At 46.1% G+C, this 24,490-nt stretch overlaps 2 protein-coding genes across 2 annotated transcripts; one reads left to right on the top strand and one right to left on the bottom strand.

Annotated features, from left to right (window-relative positions):
• Positions 1–60: 60 nt before the first annotated feature.
• rpgrip1l (RPGRIP1 like) lies at positions 61–16,804 on the bottom strand. The gene is made up of 26 exons (XM_056599544.1): positions 16,568–16,804; positions 16,361–16,456; positions 15,846–15,990; positions 15,173–15,501; positions 14,841–14,940; positions 14,454–14,597; positions 13,828–13,933; positions 13,146–13,292; positions 12,111–12,184; positions 11,849–11,988; positions 10,503–10,609; positions 10,358–10,408; positions 9,871–10,053; positions 9,482–9,599; positions 8,715–9,176; positions 7,697–7,839; positions 6,849–7,182; positions 6,208–6,503; positions 5,867–5,956; positions 5,376–5,432; positions 4,950–5,100; positions 3,535–3,632; positions 2,984–3,170; positions 1,987–2,071; positions 1,609–1,745; positions 61–860 (listed from the first exon to the last, which is right to left on the bottom strand). The coding sequence occupies exons 2-26, from the start codon at positions 16,446–16,448 to the stop codon at positions 724–726; spliced, it is 3,909 nt and encodes a 1,302-aa protein (XP_056455519.1). The 5' UTR covers positions 16,449–16,456; positions 16,568–16,804; the 3' UTR covers positions 61–723.
• Positions 16,805–19,298: 2,494 nt separating this feature from the next.
• rassf10a (Ras association domain family member 10a) lies at positions 19,299–23,930 on the top strand. The gene has a single exon (XM_056599590.1). It carries the CDS (start codon positions 19,721–19,723, stop codon positions 21,242–21,244), a length of 1,524 nt encoding a protein of 507 aa, XP_056455565.1. The 5' UTR covers positions 19,299–19,720; the 3' UTR covers positions 21,245–23,930.
• The last annotated feature ends 560 nt before the right edge of the window (positions 23,931–24,490 follow it).

The following is a 24,490-nucleotide window of genomic DNA, read 5'->3' as shown; positions in this document are numbered from 1 at the left end:
TCGTCTCTACATACAAGCAGATTTGATTCAAGAAACAGTCAATTCACCAGGGTCTACATTAAAGTATTTATGATATCAACATAATTTATGTGGATGTAATTTCACACTTTATATAAATATACTTTATATACAGTGCAAACCAAGCTCATCAAATAATCTATTTCAAGTGTAAAAATACTGTGTGGAACACCTAATATAAATATAAACACTAATTGACTAATTGACTAAAACTTGCACAAAAATGTCAACAATTTCCAATATTCTTGAAGTAGTTCTATCAAACCAAGACGTTGAAAAACAGTACATTCTCATGAATTCCCTTCTTAGTAGTGAAACGACAGCTCACTGAGCAGCTCATACTGAGCCTGATAGATGGTCAGTAGCTCTCTGGAGCTCAGACAAGCTAGGCTGGCTGCTCAAGGGCCAGAGGCAGAGAATAGGCTCGGAGCAGGGTTGTGATTGTTTACTGAACAAGGTGCTGGGGCGGGGCTCTGTTTTATTGAATGCATTAAGTAACGAGTGCCTTCAAGGCTAACCTTCATTTCTGAACAAGTTCGGGTAGTCAGTGTCAGCACATTGTGTTCTCATTCTCTTTGCAATCAAATGCAATTCCAGTGGGCTGGTGTATGTTAACGGTGTGTGTTCGTTTACTAATGATTTTTCTGCAGCAGCAGTCGTAGTAGTAGTAGTAATAGTAGTAGTAGTAGTAGTAGGCTTCGGGTGTCATGTCTCCTCCTGCAGATGGGTCACAGCGGTGTAGTCGTGTTCGGGGTCGTCCATGATGGAGCGCAGGGCGTCCAGGGCCTCGACGGAGACGGTCAGAGTGCCCAACACCACGCTGCTGTCGTCAACCTCCACCACTGAACCAGACCACCACAGGGACCACAGTGCTCATGTTAACAGACCACATTACTCAGACGGAGGTGCGGAAACTGTTGTTATACTACGGCGTTATACGGTCAGAGGGTTTCAGTGCTTCATTAAGTAGAAAACATATCTAAACGTAGCTACATCCTACATATAATCACACAATCTAAAGTGTACAGAATTGCATGTTATCGGCAGGAAATATGCAACTATAATGTAGAACAATGTATGATACAGAATAACATCATGTACAACTCTATTATATAGAACTGTGCGGCTATAGATGAATAAAAAAAGGTCTTATTTGCACTTGCAAAAGTGTGTGTGTGTGAGTGCATGCGTGTGTTTGCTGCCTGTTCTAGCCAGCAAATTCAAATTTGTGCTTGAGTTGTAGTGTCGTTTAGCAGTGCATAACGGCAGTGTTGACAACTTGACTGGATTTTTGCCCCTGGGACAAAGAGATCTAACTTTGGTAGACTGCCAGGTTACTGGCACTGGCATTGACTGCCAGTAAATATTTACTTGATAAATAAAATGGTAAAGCATATAGTTGTAACATATAAGAGATAAACTGTCTCTCTCTCTCTGTGTGTGTGTGTGTGTGTGTGTGTGTGTGTGTGTGTGTGTGTGTGTGTGTGTGTGTGTGTGTGTGTGTGTGTGTGTGTGTGTGTGTGTGTGTGTGTGTGTGTGTGTGTGTGTGTGTGTGTGTGTGTGTGTGTGTGTGTGTGTGTGTGTGTGTACCGTTCAGCCTGCTCTCCATCAAGTCCTGCTGTTTCTCCAGTATGTCGGGGATCCGGAGATAGGCCACACCCACATCTTCACATTCCCTCTCCTGCTCCTCCTCCTCCGGGGGCTCACTCACCAGCGTGAACCGGATGCTGTCCAGAACCACAAACGCACCATTCATCCCATGCTCAACTGACATCACTTACAACCTATTTAGAAATACAATTGGGGTTTCTGATTGTTTTCTGAAAACCACTTCAATTTTTTTTTAAATAACAGCTAGCTTGTTATTTACCTACCCCATCATTGTTCTGTCTGTCATGTTATTATGAGTTATATCTACCCGACATCTAAAGGGTAGATATGTCCCATTCTTAATGAGGTTCTGCACACCTTTCCATCTGAGGGTTTCGACCTTCCAGAACACCTCTCAGCAGCTCTCTCCTTGGCCTGTTGTTCTCTTGGTCCACGTGGATCACTGTGCAGATAAGGTATGGTAGAAAAAATATATATAGTTGAAGTATCTTTTGATGGAAGGACTTGACGGGTAATTGAAACACAGCTTTCCCCCTGCCTCCCTACAGACCAGCCGGCCTTCCCTCTTAAGAAGCCTGCTTCCATCTAAACGACCTGGCCTCCTTCTAAGCAAGCCGGTCTCCTACTAAACTAAAATCCATAACATTGACATGGCCTCCTTCTAAAGTTGCGTTCAGACCAAAAGCGAATATTCTACTTGCGTAACTTGGGTGAGGTTGCGCGAGTGTTTCAAGCTAAATTCACTGAAAAGTTCAAATATTTAAACTCGAGCGAATGTATGTATTCGCGCCAAGCCTTCGCTTTTGGGATGAAGGCATGGTAAATGAGACGGTCTCAGTCTAAACGAGCCGGCCTCAGTCTAAACGAGCTGGTCTCAGTCTAAACGAGCCGGTCTCAGTCTTAACGAGCCGGCCTCTGTCTAAACGAGCCGGCCTCAGTCTAAACAAGCCGGTCTCTGTCTAAACGAGCCGGCCTCTGTCTAAACGAGCCGGCCTCAGTCAAAGATAGCCTGCCTCAGTCTTAACGTGTCGGCCTCTTTCTTAACGAGTCTCCCTCTTTCTTAACGAGCCAGTCTGTCTAAATGAGCCGGTCTCTGTTAAAACGAGCCGGCCTCAGTCTAAACGAGCCATCCTCCGTCTAAACGAGCCGGCCTCAGTCTAAACAAGCCGGCCTCCGTCTAAACGAGCCGGCCTCCGTCTAAACGAGCAAGCCTCGGTCTAAACGAGCCGGCCTCAGTCTTAACGAGCAAGCCTCGGTCTAAACGAGCTGGCCTCAGTCTAAACGAGCAAGCCTCTGTCTTACCAATACCCTGTCCCCAGAGCGTAAAGCAGTGATAGTGTATGGGATAGCTAACCATTGCTGTAGTTGTAGTGGACACTCTGGCCCGGCGCTGGCTTGGGCAGGGACAGGGGCGTCTCCTCGGAGGGCAGGTCCAGGAGAGAGTACTCCACAAACAGACGCACCACACTGGGGTCGTGGGCCGCCCGCGACTCCGGCTTCAGGTTCACCGACACGATCTCCACACGCAGGCGCTCGGAGGACTGGAGGTGAGCGTAGGTATTACACAGCGACAATAGACAAATTCAAAAACAGCATTTCAAAGAGCTTACCGGTACATTTAATTTGTATACATGCAAGGAGAAAACGTTGTATAATGAACTTCGATTTCACAACGACCGTTTTTGTTTTTCCAATGATGGCTCCCTAGTGGTTCATTCCGCTTAAACCAGAGTATCCCACAATGTTTAGATATTGATTATTATCCTTTATAACATTGTTACAAATTTTAAACAAAGCTTTGGTATAGACATAATGAACAGCCAATTCACCAATAATGTGATGTCATTAATAGTCCCACGGGCCAGAGGGCCCAGAAAAGAAAGCCGTTTCTTGGCTTTAACAAACCTTGGTCCCAACCGAGCTCTGCCCTGGGACGATACAGTCATCGCTGTCAGAGAGGTCCCCTTGACCTCCCCCCACCACTGAGGAGGCTCCTTCAATGTCTGAGAGAGAGAGAGAGAGAGAGAGAGAGAGAGAGAGAGAGAGAGAGAGAGAGAGAGAGAGAGAGAGAGAGAGAGAGAGAGAGAGAGAGAGAGAGAGAGAGAGAGAGAGAGAGAGAGAGAGAGAGAGAGAGAGAGAGAGAGAGAGAGAGAGAGAGATAAAAACTTTACGTAGGAGCTCCATAGGTTAATCAGTACCTAGGTACAGGCGGCACCAGCCTCAGACCGATAAGCGGCCTCACCCCCTCCCAACCACCCCCCTCCCAACCACCCCCCTCCCAACCACAGCCTTCCATGACGCCCAAACTACTTCTCCATCTGTAAACTCTGAAACAGACTCCTCTCATTCAGCCCTCCAAACGTTCCTTGATCTCATTTGAATTCAATGTATTTTAAATCAATGTAATAAGTCTTGGAATACTGTTAAGAGTGCTATATCAATAACATTAATTATTGTTATGATTATATAATTATTGTAAATTGTAAATAAATGTAAATAAAATGGACTTCAACATCGAGGGTATTACTTCTAGTTTTGCGTCACAAACCAGAGTTGAAGAGAGTGCATGAATATCACAATTTATCCTACAGTTGGACAGTAATGGATACCAGGAAGGATAGACGATACCATAGCAGAACATGAGCTGCAGCATTGGTTTATTCATGTCCCACTTTAAAATCGATCTACCTTGAAGGCCTGGAGTTATTTTACAAAGGGCTCCAGTGTTTCCCACAGAAATTTTGGAGACTATTGGGGGGGGGGGGGGTATGGAGCGATTGTTGACGGGGGGGGGGGGGGGGGGGGGTTGGAACGATTGTTGACGGGGAGGGGGGGGTTGGAGCGATTGTTGACGCGGGGGGGGGGGTTGGAACGATTGTTGACGGGGGGGGGGGGGGGGGGGGTTTGGAACGATTGTTGATGGGGGGGGGTATGGAGCGATTATTTTTTTTGGGCTCTAGGGTGCCCCCTAGTAGTGGCCCGGGGCCCCAGGCATCCCGTTATGCCTAATGGGATGCAGCGCACGAACTTCGTCTGAGCAAAAAAAAAAAAAAAAAAAAAAAAAATCATGTGCACGCAGAGACTATGGCGGCCGAAATTAGACTATGGCGGGGCGCCATAGTCTCGTCAATGTGTGGGAAACACTGGGCTCAACTGCTTTGCGGTTAAGGCTGACATTGATGTAATGGTGCCTCGCAGGTTTTGTGTCGCTGGCTGCTTAGAGACGTGATGAAGCAACAGCATAGAGTTGGTTCGTAAACAGACGGTAAAATCGACAGAACTGTGAGATACCTTGACAGTTGTTTTGCATGTATTCTTACCTTCTGCAATGCTTTCCTCTGACATCTCAGAGTCCTCCGAATAGGACTGGGAGCTCGCTGGGATCAGCTGGCCTTCGGAGAACTGGGACACCTCTTCCTCATCGTCCTCGTGGGTGCTGCTGGGAGGTATCGGAGTCCCCTCAGAGGCACCCTGAGAAACCCAACAGAGTACAACTCCCATGTGATCTTACAATCGCACAATCATATCAGCCTACATCTAAATTCTAACACTATACTTATTACTTAATATGCATATTTTAAACACAATTTAAAATGAGTTGGACATTTGCTCATTGAATTCACACAATAGAAAAACTTCACCCTCTCCACAGTTAAAGAAAGATAAAATGAGCGCCCCCTGTGTGATCATAGTCTGAGCTGTTTATCTTTATGAAATATGAAAGTCTCACCAGGCTACTTGCCTACCTTTTGAATGGGCGGCAGCTTGGAGCTCTCCCTCTTCTCTGGGGGATAGCCCCCCTCCTGTTGGGCAACATCACACTGTTCATCGCTGATATTTAACATGGACAATGGTATACTTTGACATTTGACGTATCGAGTAAAAATGTACTGGCAGAGAGTCAGTGCTAGCGCCGGTCGGTCTATCAAGGTTAGATCTCATTGTCCCAGGGGCAATAGAGCCGTCATGTTGTCAGCACTACTACACGAAACCTCAACCCAAGCAGGTGTTTCACACACACAGACACAGACACAGACGCACACGCGCACGCGCACGCACGCACGCACGCACGCACGCACGCACGCAAGCAACAATATTATACCTTGACATTTTGTGTATCTAGTAAATATTTACTGGCAGCGAGCCAGTGTCAGTCACCTGGCTGTCTACCAAAGATAGATCTCATTGTCCCAGTGGCAAAAACCCTGTCAAGTTGCCAACACTTAAGATAAGTCACCTGCTGGTTGAATTCGTCTGTGTTGAGGAAAGACACCTTCTTGGGGACCTCCTTAATCCGGGTAATCTGTCTCGGTTTGGGCAGCGGAGCCTGAGCAGAGCAACATGGAGCTAAACAACTTTATCAGACCATGGGCATTTCACTGTTACAGCCAACAGGGATTACAGACAGAGTTTGTCTTCATTAAAAGGTGATTTAGGTAACATAAAAGACTTTTCATTCGAGTGTATTGCCTAGCTTTTAGGGTTGATACATTAAAAACCTTCCTCTCTTGTGCAATGTTCAGCTCCCTCTCTTTACAAGATTCAAATCATCCCTACAGCACCTTTAATGTCTGTTACCTTTGAGCTGTGGTCAGGGGCCGGGCGATCAGGGAGCTGTTTAGCGTCCTTCTCTTTAACCTCCACCTCTCCGTCAGGCTTCCTCTCTTCTGCCAAAGGCGGATCTTCCTGCTTCACCACCTCCTCCACCCGTTGGAGCTCAGGAGTGGGTCTGCCAGGTGTGTCTTGGGGGACCATGGTGGCCTGCTCCACGGTCATGGTGGAGCCTGGTGGGGAGCGGTAGGGGAACTTCCAGCTGAGCGTGACCTCTATGTGGCCTGCAGGCGCCCCAGATGGGCTGCTCAGCTCAAACTTACCTGAAGGGCGACAACAGACGGTTTGGTGAGGACGATAAAAATACAAAGAAAAGGAAATAGAGGGTTAAAATGTTGGTTATTTGGACAGCCCTGAAAACATCCGACGGCTTTTGTGTGGAAAACATGGTTGTGTGAATTGCTTTACAAACATGCAACATAAAACAGTCATGCAGAGAGAAAACAGACATACAGACATAAAACACAGACATACAGACATAAAACACAGACATACAGACATAAAACACAGACGTACAGACATAAAACAGAGACAAACAGACATAAAACACAGACACACAGACTTAGGGCTACAAGGTGAAGGCCACCACATTACGACGGTATCCTCACCACTGATGGCCTTGTTATGGCCCAGTGTCAGAAGGGGCACCCTGGCCTTGCCCAGGTAGGCGTCCGTCTGCTCCTCCTTGTAGTCCAGCACGTACAGCTGCAGCTCCTCCGACTTCAGGTAGCGGTCCAGGTCGGCGTCCATGGCGACAGAGTAGGGCGCGTGGTGGCCGAAGGCAGGGTGACGCTGGTCGTGCGCCACGGGCGTGTCGCGGTACGGGAAGTCGTAGAACTTGTAGAAGACGTAGGGGCTGGGCTCCCGGGGCCCCGCGGTGGGCAGGTCACTGCAGCGCTGCACGGTGACCCCCAGGACGTTAACGCTGCTATGGGGGTCCGCCTGGAACACACACAGACACACACACACACACACACACACACACACACACACACACACACACACACACACACACACACACACACACACACACACACACACACACACACACACACACACACACACACACACAGTAGCCAGAGAACAGCTTTAATAAAATGTTTTAGAATAGACTACCAAGAAGAATGTAATAGTGTGTAGTCTGTTAGCATTATACCTCCTGATGATGAAGTAGTACGAAAGTACTAGTACTACTCAATTCTGACTGTGTTGATTTTCTTTTATGCCGTTTCTCAATAGCATGCCGGCAGTGATAAAATAAGATAAGAATCGACTTTATTGATGCCAGATGGGAGATTTGGATGCCAGCAGAGCAAATAAACTGGGAAACACTGATCGTTGGATTCACCCAAACATTTCCTCATGTGTTAGTATGCTAGGTGTATGCAGCTCCAATGTTATTTAAACCTCATCATTCAAATAGGCAAAAAGCGAAGCCAAGAGGGTGTCTGCCTACAGGTCTTTCCTCTCTCAAGGCGGTGTTGATGTAGCCCAGAGCGCTCAGCCTCTCCCTGTAAAGGCGGAGGGTCTGCTGCATCGGCACCTTCAGCCTCATCCAGAACTCCAGGGAGCCAAAGCACTGCACCTCCCCCGACACGCCTGCAGAGAGGGGAGGGAGGGAGGGAGGAGGGAGGGAGAGGGGGAGGGAGAGGGGGAGGGAGGAAGGGAGGGAGGGAGAGGGAGGGAGGAGGGAGGGAGGGGGGGAGGAGGGAGGGAGAGGGGGAGGGAGGGAGGGAGGAGGGAGGGAGGGAGGAGGGAGGGAGGGAGGGGGGGAGGAGGGAGGGAGGGAAATTAAGAGAGAGGGAGAAGAGAGAGAGTTTACAAGTGTTTTGAATCTTTCCTCAAATTGCAAAACTGATATAATCGACTGAAACGGAAACCGTTTGTGAGATTGCTCTTTAAAAATAGAGGTTTTCTCAGTCCAAACAGGCAGGAAAGGTCGTACGAGGGATGTAGACAACCATTGTGAAAAACACCTCTGGAGCTGCTGTACGCAATATTCAATCCAGATTGACGAGAGACAGGTTGTCGTCCAGACTGAATCTCTCGCGGAAGTGTTGTCAAGTCACGGGCTTAGCTCGGACGTCACCCGTTGTCAAAAAATCTGAAGCAGTGGGGATAGGGGTTAGGGGATGGCCATTGGGCATGTCTGAAACATTGCCTTGATTTGCCTACTTTCTCCTCGAAGTTCAAGAAAACAGTTGCAGAATGTATATATTCCTCCTGTGTAACCAGACAACCCTTCAGATGTGTTTTACGTGAACATCTGTTCCAACCTCGCTTAATTCCGTTCACTCAGGGGAGTTCTAATTTGCGTATGCACTCTAAAATGACATTATTTCCTCCAGGATCCATCAAACCCTCTGTATCCGCGCATCTGTAGCTAACACTGTAGCTATCTTTAGCTAACACTGTAGCTATCTGTAGCTATCTGTAGCTATCTGTAGCTAACCCTGCGCCCCGGGGCCACCCACCGACCAGCTGCAGCGTCCCGCTGGCCTTGCCGTCCTCTTCCACCAGCTGCCGCAGCCGCAGCGTCCCGACAGCCAGCGTCCTGAAGGCCAGCCCCTCGGCCCGGTGCAGCTCCACGCTCAGCGAGGACGTGTGGAGGTACTCCATGAAGAAGTCGTCCATGCGCACCACGTAGCGCGAGGTGAAGTTGAAGTCGGGCCCGGCGCGGCCGTCCACCACCGGGGTGGCGTGCAGCTCCGAGTCATAGAAGCCGTAGGTGCAGAACAAGGCGGGGGGCTGCCGGCGGTCGCCCAGGGACTCCAGGGCGGAGGAGGAGAGGGTGGCGCGCCCCACGTGGAGCTCCAGGACGTTCTCCCCTCGCTCCAGGCGGACCTCCGGTTCCTCCCCCCCGAGTGGGTCGACGGCGGCGGCGTCGGGTTTGAAGACGTAGGGTTTGGTGCCGTAGGCGATGTCTTTCAGCTGGACTACAGATTGACAATGGAAGGAAAACCAAAAGTGCTAAGAGATATAATAAGAGACACAATTAAGGAAGGCATGATTATGTACGTTACATGGTCAAAGTGCCAACTCTTCAAAGAAGCTTTTGAAACTTGAAACCTGTTGAACCAGACACACGCTGACGCCTCAAGATGTTTTTTAGAATAAGAGATCAAAGAGACATGCAAAGCAGAATGTTCGTGTCAAACGTTATATAGCCTGGGTTTCCCTGGGAACCAAAATAAACCTGTATAAAAAAGAAAAAAATGTGTCTGAAGTCAGAAACAATTACCTTCCAGCTTTTTGACCTTAGCAGCCCTGCCGTCCAGTAGTTTGGCCAAATGTTCCAGCCTCACTTCGTACTCCATCTTGTCACTCTCCATTTTCCTCGTGAGCGCGTCCAGCTCTCCCTGAGGGAGGACAACAAACTTTATTGTTGAAATTTCATGTCACAACATTTCATGTTACAATTTCTGCATTTGTTATCAGTAGCAGCATTTCTTGTGGATCTCCTTTTAATAAAACTTTGGAAATTTTCAATTTATTGAACTTCCATGTATTACATCATTGTTATTATCATAATCTAGAAGATTTGTAATTCTTTAAATGGAAATGTCAGAAGCAGGATGTGCATACATTGGCGATTCCTTTGATTCCACTCCCGCTGACGGTCAGCCGTACCTGGTAGTCCTTGTTGATCTGGTTCTGGATGAGCAGCAGTCCCCTGGTCTTCTCCAGCTCCTGGATGGTCTCGGCGTGTGCGGCCCGCAGGTCCCAGACCGAGCTCTGGGGCCCCCCGCCCCTCTCCTCCTCCTCCACCTGCTCCAGGAAGCTCAGGTCACCGCTCTGACGGGCTTTACGGGCCTGAGACAAATAGAAGCAAGGCAAGTGTTTTGACATGTGGTCTAACCACAGTGTAAAACAGAAAAGGAAGGAACAGCACCATCTACTGGCCGAAGACAGATTATCTTAATTAATCGTTATCTTAACGATTATCACTGTGCAGTGACTACAGTTTGATCTGAGGATTCAAACTGAGAATATTTCTGTCAATTTAGGTTTAAGTTCTAATGTAGGGTACACATAACTCAATATTTCCCTATAAATATCTTCATGCCTCCATTTACGTAGGCATTCGAGAGATTCCCATCTCCAAATGGTTCCTTACCCTCATGAGTATCAGGGCCTCTGAGAGTTCGCCCCCACCTAATTCACTCTCCTACAGGATGACAACGCACAGACGCATGTTATTTTGGTCCTTCTGGAGGGCACTTCATGTCTCTTGAAGAAGGTGTTTTGGGAGTGGGAGGAACCTTGGTGTAAAACTTGAGACGCTCGTTCAGTTCCTCCAACTGCTGCTTCTGCTCCAGGAACTGGATCTGAAGACGCTTCTTTTCTTCAGTCAACCTGTCATTTACATCTGAAAGAAAATAATAAAATAAAAACAGACTAGTACCTGTACTACGACGACAATCAAACCAGATTGCAAGTCAAAACAGAATTATATAGACGCACATCAGTGTTTCCCCTAGGATTGAGTTGCAGCAGCGGAGGTGAAATGTTATGTTTTTCGCACGCAATTTTTTTTGTGTGCTCGCAAAACGCAACCTGCCGGGAGGTTTCTATGCGTCTGCTGGCAACATACATACAGTACATTTGTGCACAGTAATGAGCAGGGGAAATAAGGATTGAATATATTAGAAGTATAATCTTTAAAACTACTATTTACATTTATTTAACAAAAAATATTTTATATCAACAACCACCCTATACATTAAAATCCCATAACCCAAATACTACAACAATCGAAAAGGTCTGTGACTCAAACCAATGCATCTTCCCACTCCCTCCCCTCTCCCCATCACAAAGGTTGTAGTAGGAGCATAAATAGGCAATGCCGTGTATTGAACAAGTTTTGGGGCTCTAGAATCAATAATGGTGACGGTACTGAAAATGTAGCTAAAAAACATGTATATTGACATTTTTGCTAAAAATACATTTCTTAAAAATAAGTAGAGATATATTTTTCAAAACATAAGGTTGTAGTAGGACGATGAAGAGGCCATGCCTCTATGGAACAAGTTTTGGGGCTCTAGAGTCAATAATGGCGACGCTATTGAAATTTTACCATTGTGGTCGTTTTCAGTTTTGCACTTTGCAGACGGTCCCTATGCTCGCGGCTGAAAGCCGACTGCTCGTAGAAGCCAATGCAATTCACCGTTCGCTAAAGACGGCTCGTTTGGATGAAAACAATGTTGTAGCTGGTTCTCTGGGTTACTACACTCAATTGTGTCGCAACGATGTTTCACTGATGATCTATTGAACCGCAAACTCAGAATCTGCGGAAGTTCCTCCGTTAATATCAAGCTCTCCTCTCCTCTTGTTAAAAAAAAGAATTTCAGCAGCGGCGGTCATATTTCAGCTAGGTGGATATAGGGGAAACACTGCGCATGTAACTTCAGTTCAAATCACAAACACAAAATGCAGAGCATTCATGGCTTTGTGATATAAAGATAATGTACCAATCTCATCGTGTAATTCCTTTCCTTCTATATCAGGAATGGAGGAAAACATCCAGAGCGGTCTCCCTCGGCCTTCCCATCTCAGCCCTCTCCTTCCCCTCTAGTTGTCTACCCTTGGCCCATAGCTCTCCACCTACCTCTCTCGTCCTTGATCTTGTCCAGGATTTGGTTCTTGTCTGTGAGGTCGGCCTTCAGCGCCGTCTCTAGCTGTCCGATCTGAACTCGCAATTGCTGCTCCTGTAAGCGCCACTTCTGCTCCTGGGATACATCAAATGCACTGCGCGCAACCACAAACACACACAACTTTTACAGTTGGACCCCAACTATGATAAGGATGATGATGATGATGATGAAACACTGAGGACGATGAAGGTCGTCATCGTACCGTGGGCAGCTCACCTGTTGACCAGTTTATCACAGTTGTCCTTCAGCAGGTCCCTCTCCTTCTCCAGATCGCTGATCCGAACGTGGAACTGAACACAGACATTCAAACATTTATAACACAGATAAATATGGAGACGCTTGATCACACAAGGATTCAAAATAACAAACAGTTCATGACCTTTTAATCACCCTATCTTTTTTAGCCCATCCTGATTCCGTAATGCTGCTTAATCTTCCGAGCAAGATAAAAATGTAGAATACATGTGGTACACAGCAATTAAAATCTTTTCTGAAACACAAGCCTCTTCTTTTCACAGGTTTTGTGTTACTGACTAGACATACTATTTGGTCTGTTGTGTGAATGCTTCCATTGAGCAAGTCCTGTGTCTTTGTAAAACATTTTTAAGACTGGGCATACACAGCATTTTTGGCTCAGTTTCAAAAATGTAAGTGAATCGGATGACGTTTTAATGGATCGTATAAGACAGCAAACCACATGTGACTTGACGGGTGTGAAACGCTTCCTAGCATGCCTTACATTTCTGTCGTGAGAACAGAGTTACAAGCCCGTTTCCACGGCGTTATCGTTTTGTTTAAGCAACGTGGAAGGAGCCAGTACAGTGTCGGCCTTTGATGCCATTGAGTATTGGTTTTTGTTTCCATGTGCCAAAAAGAGATTTATTGATTGCAGCGTAGAAACTAAAATGTTTTTTACCAATATAAAAAAGATATACGCGAGAAATCTTTAAATTTGTATTGGTCTGTCTTTTTTCTTTTTTGCCTTTTTTTTTGTGCGTCCTTAAGGATAGTTCAGGACGGTGGACACATCTATCCAACCTTGTCAGAGAATTGCTACAAAATGGCCAATGCTTTGGATTGATTGCACAGTGCATGTCTGGCATCAACCTCTAAAGGTTTATCAGGTTTATTAAGAGACATTATTCATGTCAATTCAAACCGTTTTGCCTGCGCTGTCCGGTGATGACGATGTGGAGCATGTGGATGGGTTAGAATCACTCTTGATGGCGTGTGCCGTGGGTATACAGTCACCTCCTCGGTTCTGATCTGAGAGAAGTTCATGCTGTGCAGCTGGTTCTCCAGTCCCAGACTCTTCTGCCTCTCCTGCTTCAGCTGGCCCGTCACCTCCTCCACCTTGTCCATCAGAGCCTGGTGGCTGGCCTTCATGGCCTTCTGCCCCTAGGAGCAGCAGCAGCATTCACACACATGATTCAGGACCTACTCACCCGTACCCTGGTTTACTCCCCCCTGTTTGAGCTAGTCCCAACCGCACTATTTTGTTCTCATGCATTCTCAGGAACGGGTTTCAGAAACGTGTTCTCACCGACGGTAAAAACTTTTTTTAATTTAAGGGTGAGGCTATATTGCTGTTAATCCTTTGCTCTTGGCTCTTACCATTCCACATACAGTCAAGGTTGGGAGGGGGGGATTACCTGGTAACCCAAAACGACAGTAACAGGTAACAGGCGTGTCCTACATTTTTAAAACTTAAGGACCAGGATCAATCTTTGACCTGCTATGAAACCAACTACATTCCGTTTATTCCTACATTAAATGTTTGTTTTGTTCAACTTTAAATGTGACTGCAGGGACAACATTTGCCAATCCAAAGTTTTTAAATAATTAAATACATCCAAAAGGTTTTACTATCCTCCTGCCAAACAAATATATAATGTTAACAACAGACAGAAGGACTATTTGGTGTATCTCTGACCTCCTGCAGCTGGAGGAACCTGCCCTCCAGCACGGTCAGAGCACTGGCCCGCTCAGCCAGCTGTTTCTGCAGCCGGATCATGGCCACGTTACTGCTGACCGTGGACCTGCACAGGGACACACAGGTTCAGACGTAAACACTCAACATACATTACCATTATGAAGTGCTCATGGCCTGCACCCAGAAATCAATGATCATTGCAATCATTTACATTTTGTATATTTAATGCATGTTAAAACATTTTCTTATGAGTTTCACCAAAAAAAGAGTGCAGTCCTTGAGCTTTGACCTTAGTACAGTAAGGGCACATTAATGAAGCATAAATATATGTAAATGCAGTAATAAGCATTAACTAACAGTTAATTAACGGTTAACAAATGGTCTAGTTATAATTTCCTAATGCGTTTATGTTTACTAATACAATGTAAACTAACTTTATTGGGTTAGGGTTAACCCTTTTCTACTAAGCCTAACCAAAATAACTTCAACTAACAAGAACTAAACCACATAAAAGATCCTAACCCTAACCACAATGCTAATGCTATATACTGTTGATCATTAATGCATTGACTAATGTGCATGAACGGGTCCCTAATGTATCCTGTGGTGTCCGGTGTATGGGAGACCTCTGTCCGTCCGTGTGGTGCTGTCGGAGCTCAAGCAGGGCCTCGTGGTGCTCCGCCTCCTTCCTCCTCAGCTGCTCCCTGAGGAGGTCGGAGTCTCTCTCCAGCTCCTCCAGCTGGCCCCGCTGGCTCTCCAGCACGTTCTCCCTGGGGGCGCAACGCACAGCCATGAGTCACGCTGGATCAGAGGGCTGACTTCAAACAGATCAGACGTGATGCACTTCCGTAAGTGTAAAGGATCACTCAACCACCGTTGTGCCTCAACTGATGTCATTGCAATGAAGCAATGGTTGTGATGTGATGGTACTGACTTAATGGCAATGATGTCATGGTGATGCCGTATTGGAACTGACATTAGGGTAGTGGTGTAATGGCGACGTCAATACATACAGGTTTCTGATCTCTGCCCTGGCCTCCTCCAGCAGGGAGTGTCCGTAGCGGGGAAGCATGCCCGTTGGAGGTCTGCCACCTTCCTCCACACTCCTCGTACCTGCAGGACACGCGTGCGCGCACACACACACACACACACACACACACACACACACACACACACACACACACACACACACACACACACACACACACACACACACACACACACACACACAGTAAAGGCAAGTACCTGGGTTATATATATACACCATTTCTCAACCTTCAAATACAAGACATATATGTCGGACAAGACAACCATAGGGGTAGAGAGCTCCGGCCTGGGGCCTCACCTCTCTGGTGCAGCCGAGAGGGGCTGGGGGAGTCCTCCCTGGCCCTCCTGCGGCCCGTGTCGACGCGGGACTGGACGCGGCCGTAGGGGCTCGGCTTCCTGCTCTGCCCCTGCACCTGCTGCTTGGCCACCAGGAGCCGTTGCTTCAGCCTCTCGTTCTCCAGCTGCAGCCCCCTGACCTTCTCGTGCAGCTCCTCCATCACCTCCTCCATCTCCACGTCGCGCGCGCGGGCCGCGGGGCGGGACCCGTTCCCCCCCGCGCCGGCGCCCGTCACCAGCTGCTCCAGCCGACGGCGGTCCTTCACCAGCTTCACCAGCTTGGTGGCCAGCCTGACCAGGGAACAGAGTGGTCTATTACAACACATCGAGGCCCAAACTCTCTCTGGCTTGGAAGGCGAGGGATTCGCTTTCTAGCTCATTTGCGGAGCGCACAATTAAGCGGAAGAGGTTATCGGTTCTGATGGACAAATACACAAATCCTAAAGATCTGTTTGCGAAATGTCTGGTTTATATACAAGTATGTAGATGTCTGTTGTAGATGGTTACGGTTCAAATCGTAAGAAATTAAAATGTTCTCAAAAGACACATCCTTGTCCATCATGTAATTATGGGATTGGGAGAACATTAACATCAATATCCATGTCGTGTTTTATGAGAACAGTGATTATTGAGACCTTTTGATCTTGTCCTCCTGGGTGTTATTGTTCTGTTTGAGGAGCAGGTTCTCATCATGGAGGCGCAGGTACCTATCCTCCAGCTCCTCCCTCGACACCCGAGCAATATCCTGATGCGCTCTACCATTTTGGCCCGAGGAGGTGTCTGTCAAAGATAAAATAATACATGGAAATACATGTGTACCATTCATTCGATTTCATACAAACATGTTTATGTATTCACATGATAGAACGCTTCTTAAAACAAGTGAATATCTGCCCATTTTGTATTGCATTTTTAATGCAGAAATGAATATATAAGACCACCTAGCTATACATATATTAATTCTAGGTACATCCATATCTAAATATCTGTTCAGATATCAAGGCAGTGACTTGCATTCTCATTCAATCACAGTCTTACATTGGACTAGGGGTGGCAGGACTATTACCACAGGCAAATTCTCATTGCAGTTAGTAGGTTTATTCTATTACATCCATATTCCACTGTCACAAAAACATGTTGGTGTGCGTACCTTGGGGCCCAGGTGCAAAGTGAGAGAGGGTTACGGTAATATCCTTCACGGGCATATCAGCAGCAGTCTCGTCAGCAAATGTAGACATGTTTCCTCCTGACCGAATCGAACATTGAATGTCAATTCAGTGAAGGTTTGACATGTAGAATGCACATTGATTGAGCCTTTCAGCATCGTTTCAAACACGCCCCGCCGTCCAAGTGTTACCGTTAATGCTAGCAATGCCGCCTTTGAACCCTCCACACGTTCCCGTGAAACATGGTCATATAAGTTTCATAACGAATGCACCGTTGAGTAAGACACGTCACGAGTAGTCATTCATTAATTAAATGTCGAACACATATGTTTTATCATTTCAAAAAGACAAGCTACGCTCCTTAGCAACTATTTTGGTCCTCAGCGACGGTTGCTAGTAAACAACGTGCTTCCGGACTCCAACAAGAAGCGGGGATTGTGGGATATGTAGTTCTTGCTGATGATCACCGCATTTATAATTTATTGGTTAAATAGAGTAAAACGTGTTGGGGGTAACGGTAAATTATATATTTTTATATATATATATGCACTGTATTAGTATGGTGTACTTTTTATATATATATTTATATATATATAATTCATTCATGGCTTGAAATAATTGGTCTCGTTCGTAAGAGTCACCCCTGTGAGATTACTGACATCTGCTCCTTACATGCATGAATTTATGAAAATATGATATATACATATATTTCTTCAAACTGGGGCACAACAGTTAATTTTCTGTATGAGGGTATGTCTCAACAAAGAGTAGACTAGAGTTGTTGTTGTTGTTCTTGTTGTTGTAACCTCCTTAATGACCATCAGGTGGAGACACAACACTAATACCGGTAATTATGAAAAGGTCAATCTAGATGTGTGATTGTATCAAATAGAGTCTGTCTAGGTATGCAGGTATGCATTTTTCCTATACAAATTTGATGACCTACATCACTAAGTTTAGATGAATCCAAAGTATGCTGTCCAAATTCATATTATGTCTGCTGTACCGAAATACAAGCGAGATGCAATGCCGTCCCCCCTTATTATTATCTGTGGAAGATTGTCTCTTTAATGTTTTAAAGTGTGACTTCTTTCTCTGTAAAGCACTATGAAATACCTTGTGTTTGAATGGTGATTGATAAATAAATCTGCGTTGCCTGATAGACATATGTGATCACTTTGAAGGAAATCAGCAGATACATCTCGGCAAACACTCATAATAGACCTCTCCTTATTTAGATCTTCTGATTGTGAGTATGTGCACATGTGTGATGTGATGATTTGCATATATTTGTTCATTAAATGTGACGTTAATGCTATTTTACAGATCACATCACAGATCGAGACATGCACAGTCTGGGTGTTCCCCCTGAATGTGCTCAGAATCAGGTTCCTTGTGTTATCTCCGGGCATGCAGGCATATAGACAACCGCTTTGAATGAGAATGCTGCGTCTCAGCTCCATTATACCTTCGCTGTTTCATCAACAACAAACAATCTCTCTCTTATGGATAAAAACAAGCAGCCGGAAACAGGGTATTATAAGGTAATACAATGTACATGACACACGCACGCACGCACGCACGCACGCACGCACGCACGCACGCACGCACGCACGCACGCACGCACGCACGCACGCACGCACGCACGCACGCACGCACGCACGCACGCACGCACACACACACACACACACACACACACACACACACACACACACACACACACACACACACACACACACACACACACACACACACACACACACACACACACACACACACACACACACACACACACACACACACACACACACACACACACACACACACACACACACACACTTAAATCCCTTTCCCCCACAGCATATGTTAAATCAACCATAACTTGACCAAATGGTCAAAGTGCAGATTACAGGAAAAACGCAATAGGGCGGACGTCCAGGGCAGTTAGTCCTCTGATGCTGTTGTTGTAATACATAGCACAGTTCCACTAAGCTTCATTATCCACAAAGCAGTTGTCTTTAGGCCTTGTAGGTATTCAGATGTAAGCAGCTGAGTAGGCTAAATGCATACTAAATACACTCACTATTGGTCTGCTGGTCGTGCAAAACTTAGTTTAGCTATCCCGGATTTCCAATCAATCTGAATTCATTCGTATACATAAAAAGCACTCCGAAATTTACTAGGGCGAGAGAGAGAGAGAGAGAGAGAGAGAGAGAGAGAGAGAGAGAGAGAGAGAGAGAGAGAGAGAGAGAGAGAGAAGAGAAAAGAGAGAGAGAGAGAGAGAGAGAGAGAGAGAGAGAGAGAGAGAGAGCGATAGAGAGAGAGAGAGAGAGAGAGAGAGAGAGAGAGAGAGAGAGAGAGAGAGAGAGAGAGAGAGAGAGAGAGAGAGATTAACCAGAGATTAAACCGAAATTATGCAAAATGAGTATTTCCGCTAACATCAACAGAAAATGTATGCATATATTTTATATTTTATGTGAAATAGAAAAAGGTAATCTCAGCAACAAAGCTTGTATCAATGGCTTTGATCACAAATGACCTCCCGATGAAACACATACCCCACTGTAAAGGTAAACCAAGACATTGTTCATCGCTGTACATTTGAAATACAATACATTTGATTACATCAGTTGTTTTATTTTCTTACTTTTTAATGTGGTGGTTGTTAAGGGTATTATTAGGGCTGCTTTTTTCTTTTGTTCGATTACTCGAACAAACGTGGCCAATTCACAAACAAATATTCTCCTGCCAATTACAGAGAGAGAGAGAGAGAGAGAGAGAGAGAGAGAGAGAGAGAGAGAGAGAGAGAGAGAGAGAGAGAGAGAGAGAGAGAGAGAGAGAGAGAGAGAGAGAGAGAAGGGGGCGTGTCACTTTCTTCGCAGGGGATTGCGCTCTTCTGTTTTGTCCCGGGCCAGAGGAACGTGCGCCTACCGAGGAGGAAGGACAAACCTCTCCTCTCTAGAGCGCGCAAGGTGGGAGAAGAAGAACCGAACCGACCACAATGAGGTGGTGATATAATCAGACATCTAGGCTTGACTAGGAAGTCATCATAATATGAATGGATTTGGTTGCGGATCAACACTCTGGAACTACACTACAAACGCCGGCAATCAGTTTGGCAAAAGTCTACGTCTGCGCGCGGGACGCACGGCACATTTAACGCACCTTCCTTCTCCAGTGGACATGGAAGCAGACGACATTATTTCAAGCCAATGACCTAAAAGTTGCCAGGCGTGTGTGTGTGTGTGTGTGTGTGTGTTACTTTCACACCCAGACTTCTTGGGCTGTTTGGGTGAAGAGGGTTCAATCGAGTTCACCGGACCTTGTCGTGAAGTGATCCGGGGATGGAACCGGAGGAGGGGAAACTCTCCGTGTGGGTCTGCCGGGAGGAGAAGCTGGTCTCCGGCGTGTCCAAACGAACCACCTGCGCCGATGTGGTCAAAGTCCTCCTGGAGGACCAGAACGTGCAGCAGGGCGCATCGGCGTCCATGCTGTCCGGTCCCCCGCAGTCCTACTGCGTGGTGGAGAAATGGAGAGGCTTCGAGAGGATCTTACCCAACAAGACCAAAATCCTCCGCCTGTGGAGCGCTTGGGGCGAAGAACAGGAGAACGTGCGCTTCGTCCTAGTGAAAAACGAGGCGTCGCTGCCCAACAACGGACCGCGGAGCGCGGAGGCGCGCGTTGTGCAGAGCAAAGACAGCAGCTGTCCCGCCGGCCTCGGAGGGGTGCCGCTGAAGGGGTCCGCCAAGGCCGGCTGGACCGCCGCGGCGGGCGCCAACCTCTCGCAGCAGGACAAGCAGAGACGCGTGGTGAGGAAGGCCTTCAGGAAGCTGGATAAGATGAACAAAAAGAGAGAGGAGACGAACGTCTCCAAAGACAAAGTCTCCATGGAGAAAATGGAGACGCTGGTCCACTTGGTGATTTCCCAGGACCACACCATTCGCCAGCAGATCCATAGGATCAAGGAGCTGGACAAGGAGATAGAGAGGTATGAGGCAAAGGTGCACTTTGACAGGATCAAGAGACACGGCGTCAACTATGTGCAGGACACATATATGGTGGAGATGAGTGCGGAGATTAAAACTTTTTCAGACTGCAAACGCAAAGCCGGGTGGCTGGACGCGCGCGGCGCGACCACCACGGAGGCGGTCGCGCAGTTTGAGGAATACGCGAGCAGGTGCGAGGAGATGGTGCGTCTCGAGGAGGAACTAACGGAACGAGAGGCGCTCGTGGAGAGCATCACCGGCCAGCTGCAAGAGGAGCTCAACCAGCGGTGGATGAGGCGGCGGCGCGAGGAGCTGGGGGGTCGGGACGCGGAGAGCCTCGGGGGCTCGGCCGACATCACCCTGTCCGTGGCCGCTGCTACCGCCGCACCTGAGCCCCTGCCCCACCCCCGAGCCCCTCCCGCCGCCGCAGAAGCAGACGTGGAGGGCCTGTCGGAGAACGACCTGGCGCTGGAGGAGGAGAGGATCAAGACTCAGCTGGACACCAGTCTGTACATCGGCCTGCGACTCAACACGGACTTACAGACGGTCAAAGGAGACCTTGACCTCAGTCTCGACATGTGGGAGGCCAAGGAGAAGGAACTGTTGGACCTACTGGCAAAGGTGGAGACGATGGAGGTGGAAAGGTTGAATAAAGAACTGACCGTCTGTGAGCAGGGTGGCGCAGGGACGACGGTGGTGGTGGAGGCCCAGGTCTCCTCCTCTTCTTCTCCTGCTGCTATGGATAAGGGCAGCGGCTGGGTGGACCAGGCGAGAGGTCTGTCCAGTACGTGCATTATGAACGACGACGACTCGGACACGGGACTCAGTTCCATGCACAGCCAGGACTCAGACAACCCGCCCGTCTGCGAGTCACTGGTATGACCTCGCGAACAGGACTACACCGCGCTACTTAATATGCAATATGAAAGACACACACTCAGGGGCATTGACATCTGTGTTGACGTTCACCGTGCAAGGAAATATCAATCGTTCGTTCTCTCTTACAAAAATACAATGCAAAATCGCACCTCAGTTCAGTTTCAGTTTACTGCGCCTCCACCGTTGCAACGAGACAACTTACCACGAGTCCATGAACAACATAGAGACGGATAGCATTGCCCTTCAGATCTAGGACACATTCTTGTTTCAGGCATGGCCTCTAATATAGCAATAACTATCATATTTGGTAGGCAGACCAGTAATATGTGAAGATAAGTGTGATCCTGAAGTATTAACACATAACACATGTACTCATAGCATGCATTATGAATATATAGTGTGTTAAGGTCAACTTGGTTAAAGTTTGTTTGTTATCTATATATTTTTATCAGGCAGTAAGTGTGACAATATGGCAGTGTTTATTTGTTCGAAAGGCACTGTTAAAAATCTAGACTAGGCCTAGGCCTATCTAACCACAATGTGTAGAAAAGATTTGTTTTCTTTTTTTTGCTACACTCCAAGTCTTCCCTATGCTGATATCAAATAACGTGTAAAAAACCCACAAAAGGATAACATTGATTTATCTCTTTCTCCAAACTTCAGGCACATTTAATACTTTGGGTTTAGCTCTCAAACCAATCTTGCTGATGTTCTGATTTGACGCGAATATTAGACCCAGATGGATTAAAATATATGTATAGGCCTACTGACATTGTAAACATTAAGGGATAGAGAATGATACAAAGTGGTCTTCACTTTGACATTTTGCCAGGAGCCCTTATGTAGTTAAAAAAATGACGAATAAGGATTTTTTATTATTATCAAAGTATTTTGATAATCCTATACCCATTGGGTCTAAGAATCTAAAAGTATTTCTTATGTTTGGAACCAAGACAGCTTTTGCTCAGCTAGTTTGTAATATTGTTAGTATTAATTCACTTTTCAGTCAAATCTGTTGTTGTTTGAAGATGAGGAAATTGCAATAGATCACCATACTAAATACAGTGCATAGATCATTTTTGTTGCGCATCAAATTCCCATGTCAGGTTAGTTGTCATGTTTTGCAGATCTATTGACTCTCATACTTGTGCTTCAGGTTGCTCTCTGGTTCTTTCATGTTTCCCATATGCCTTCATTCCAACACACAACCCTTTCAAAAACCCTGAGATCAACAGTAACATCACAATACAAGTACTTATTTAGATGGCCAACCAAGTCTTAAATAACTTCTAAATATAGTATTGCGTCTCTTCATTTCTCTAAACTGGAATCAGTCATGCCTTTCCTAAGGTGTTTCAAAGACCAAACGTACTGTGTGTGTACATGTGTGTGTGTGTGTGTACGTGTGTGTGTATACCTGTGTGTATGTGTGTGTGTGTGTGTGTGTGTGTGTGTGTGTGTGTGTGTGTGTGTGTGTGTGTGTGTGTGTGTGTGTGTGTGTGTGTGTGTGTGTCTGTGTACGTGTGTGTGTTTGTGTGTTACACTAGATGCATCCATTAATGTAGGTCTTGGAATAAATATGAGCTCAAACATCCAGTTAATGTTGTGCATATGAACTCAATAACCAATAGATCAAAGTAAAAGCTTAAGCCCTGTAGCAATGGCTTTTAACATCGGATTCCCAATCCAAATAACCCGATCAATACGATGGACAGCATCATTCTGTACACTAAACTCAATGCCTGTATGTTTGCCGTTTCCTTTGTTTGTCTTGACAATTGCAAGTGTACTTCTGTCTATCGAAAGGTAAAATGTCACTTCCTGCAAACAGACATTTCCTCCGACTGCTTGACATTGTGCTCCGTGGTTCAATCAACCGTGGACGCGTCCAGTCACCACCGTGTCTGTTCAACACTGACACACCGACCATCGCTGTTGAAATAAACAGTATAACATTATGTTCTGCCTTGTGGTGTGTTTTCATTCCAATCGATCGACCTGTGGATAAGATATTGTCGATTGATTAATTTTTCCATATTTGTAGGCCTATAGTAGTTCAATGTTGGCTGTTGTTTAAAATGAAGGTGGTTTATGGGAATGTTCTGAATGTACCGCCGCTCCGCCTGTGGACAGTGCCTTGTCAGAGAAAGGTGTGGCTGCGTTTCAGGGTTTGTGCGTACGTCAAACTTGTCTGATGCACAACCTAATTGCAGTTGGCTGATAATCCCGAGAGCAAATGCCCTTTTAACAAGCATGCATTCCAGACTGTAAACAGACTTTAGCTACCAATGTAATGCTGATCTCTGTGTGACATCTAGAAGATTGACTGCAGTGACACTGATGCATCACTGCACATAGTAGATGCACCAGTGTCATTGTAGGATTTTCAAATATCGATGATCAAATCTTAGGATGAAACAAACCTATCTATATTATAACCTCATGTAACTTATATTGCCTTTGAATAGACGTAGCAAGGCTAGATTATAGTTTAGGTTATAGATAGGTTATAGTTTACATGCAGACCGGAATATATAAAACATGCCATGGGGTAGCCAAGCCAATGTATAGATATATTTCCTACTTCTATGTAATGTACTTTATACTTCTGAGAAATCTTCCTCCTACTTCTAGGTTATCTGCTTCCAGTTTCATGTAATTTAATTCGAAAAACAATAAACCACACTTAGTGTAAAGTATAAGCAACTAACTGAATTTACTACAGGTAAGAAATCGATATTTATAAAAACAATTTTCAATGGTTTCTCTTTTTTGTCTTCACATGTTCAAAAATGTAGGCCAATATAGAACTTTTAACACATGTTCAGAAGGGAACTGGGTAGTGTTTGCTATTGTATTGCTGTTTAGTCATTTTAAAAAGCTCTTCACCGTAACTTTCGTATGAGCAGCCTCACAGACGAGGCCTCTCTGGTGACTACTGTCTCCGGTAAACCATGAACATCCTTGTGTACGTGTTTTGTTGCCCCTTTATTTTGAACATAAGCCTCTGCTGCCTCTCTAGTGGTACAGTCTGCTGTTTCATTCATCCTCAACAGTGAAATTAACCATGACGTTAACTGATAAGATTCCTCAATCGTCGGCCTGTACCTAATCTAATCCCATGCAAAGCGGTCAGAGGAGACAACGCTTTCTCTACCTGATACCAGATCCATGCCTGCACCCCAATCAGCTGTTTTATTAATCAGGGATCTTACAAGTCCTGGCTTCTCTCTTCAACCATTGGTGGAC

The sequence above is a fragment of the Gadus chalcogrammus genome, chromosome 9, assembly GCF_026213295.1.
Source record: "Gadus chalcogrammus isolate NIFS_2021 chromosome 9, NIFS_Gcha_1.0, whole genome shotgun sequence".
NCBI lineage: Eukaryota > Metazoa > Chordata > Actinopteri > Gadiformes > Gadidae > Gadus > Gadus chalcogrammus.
Note: the sequence above shows the minus strand (reverse complement) of the source record. Positions and strands in the feature narration are given on the sequence as shown.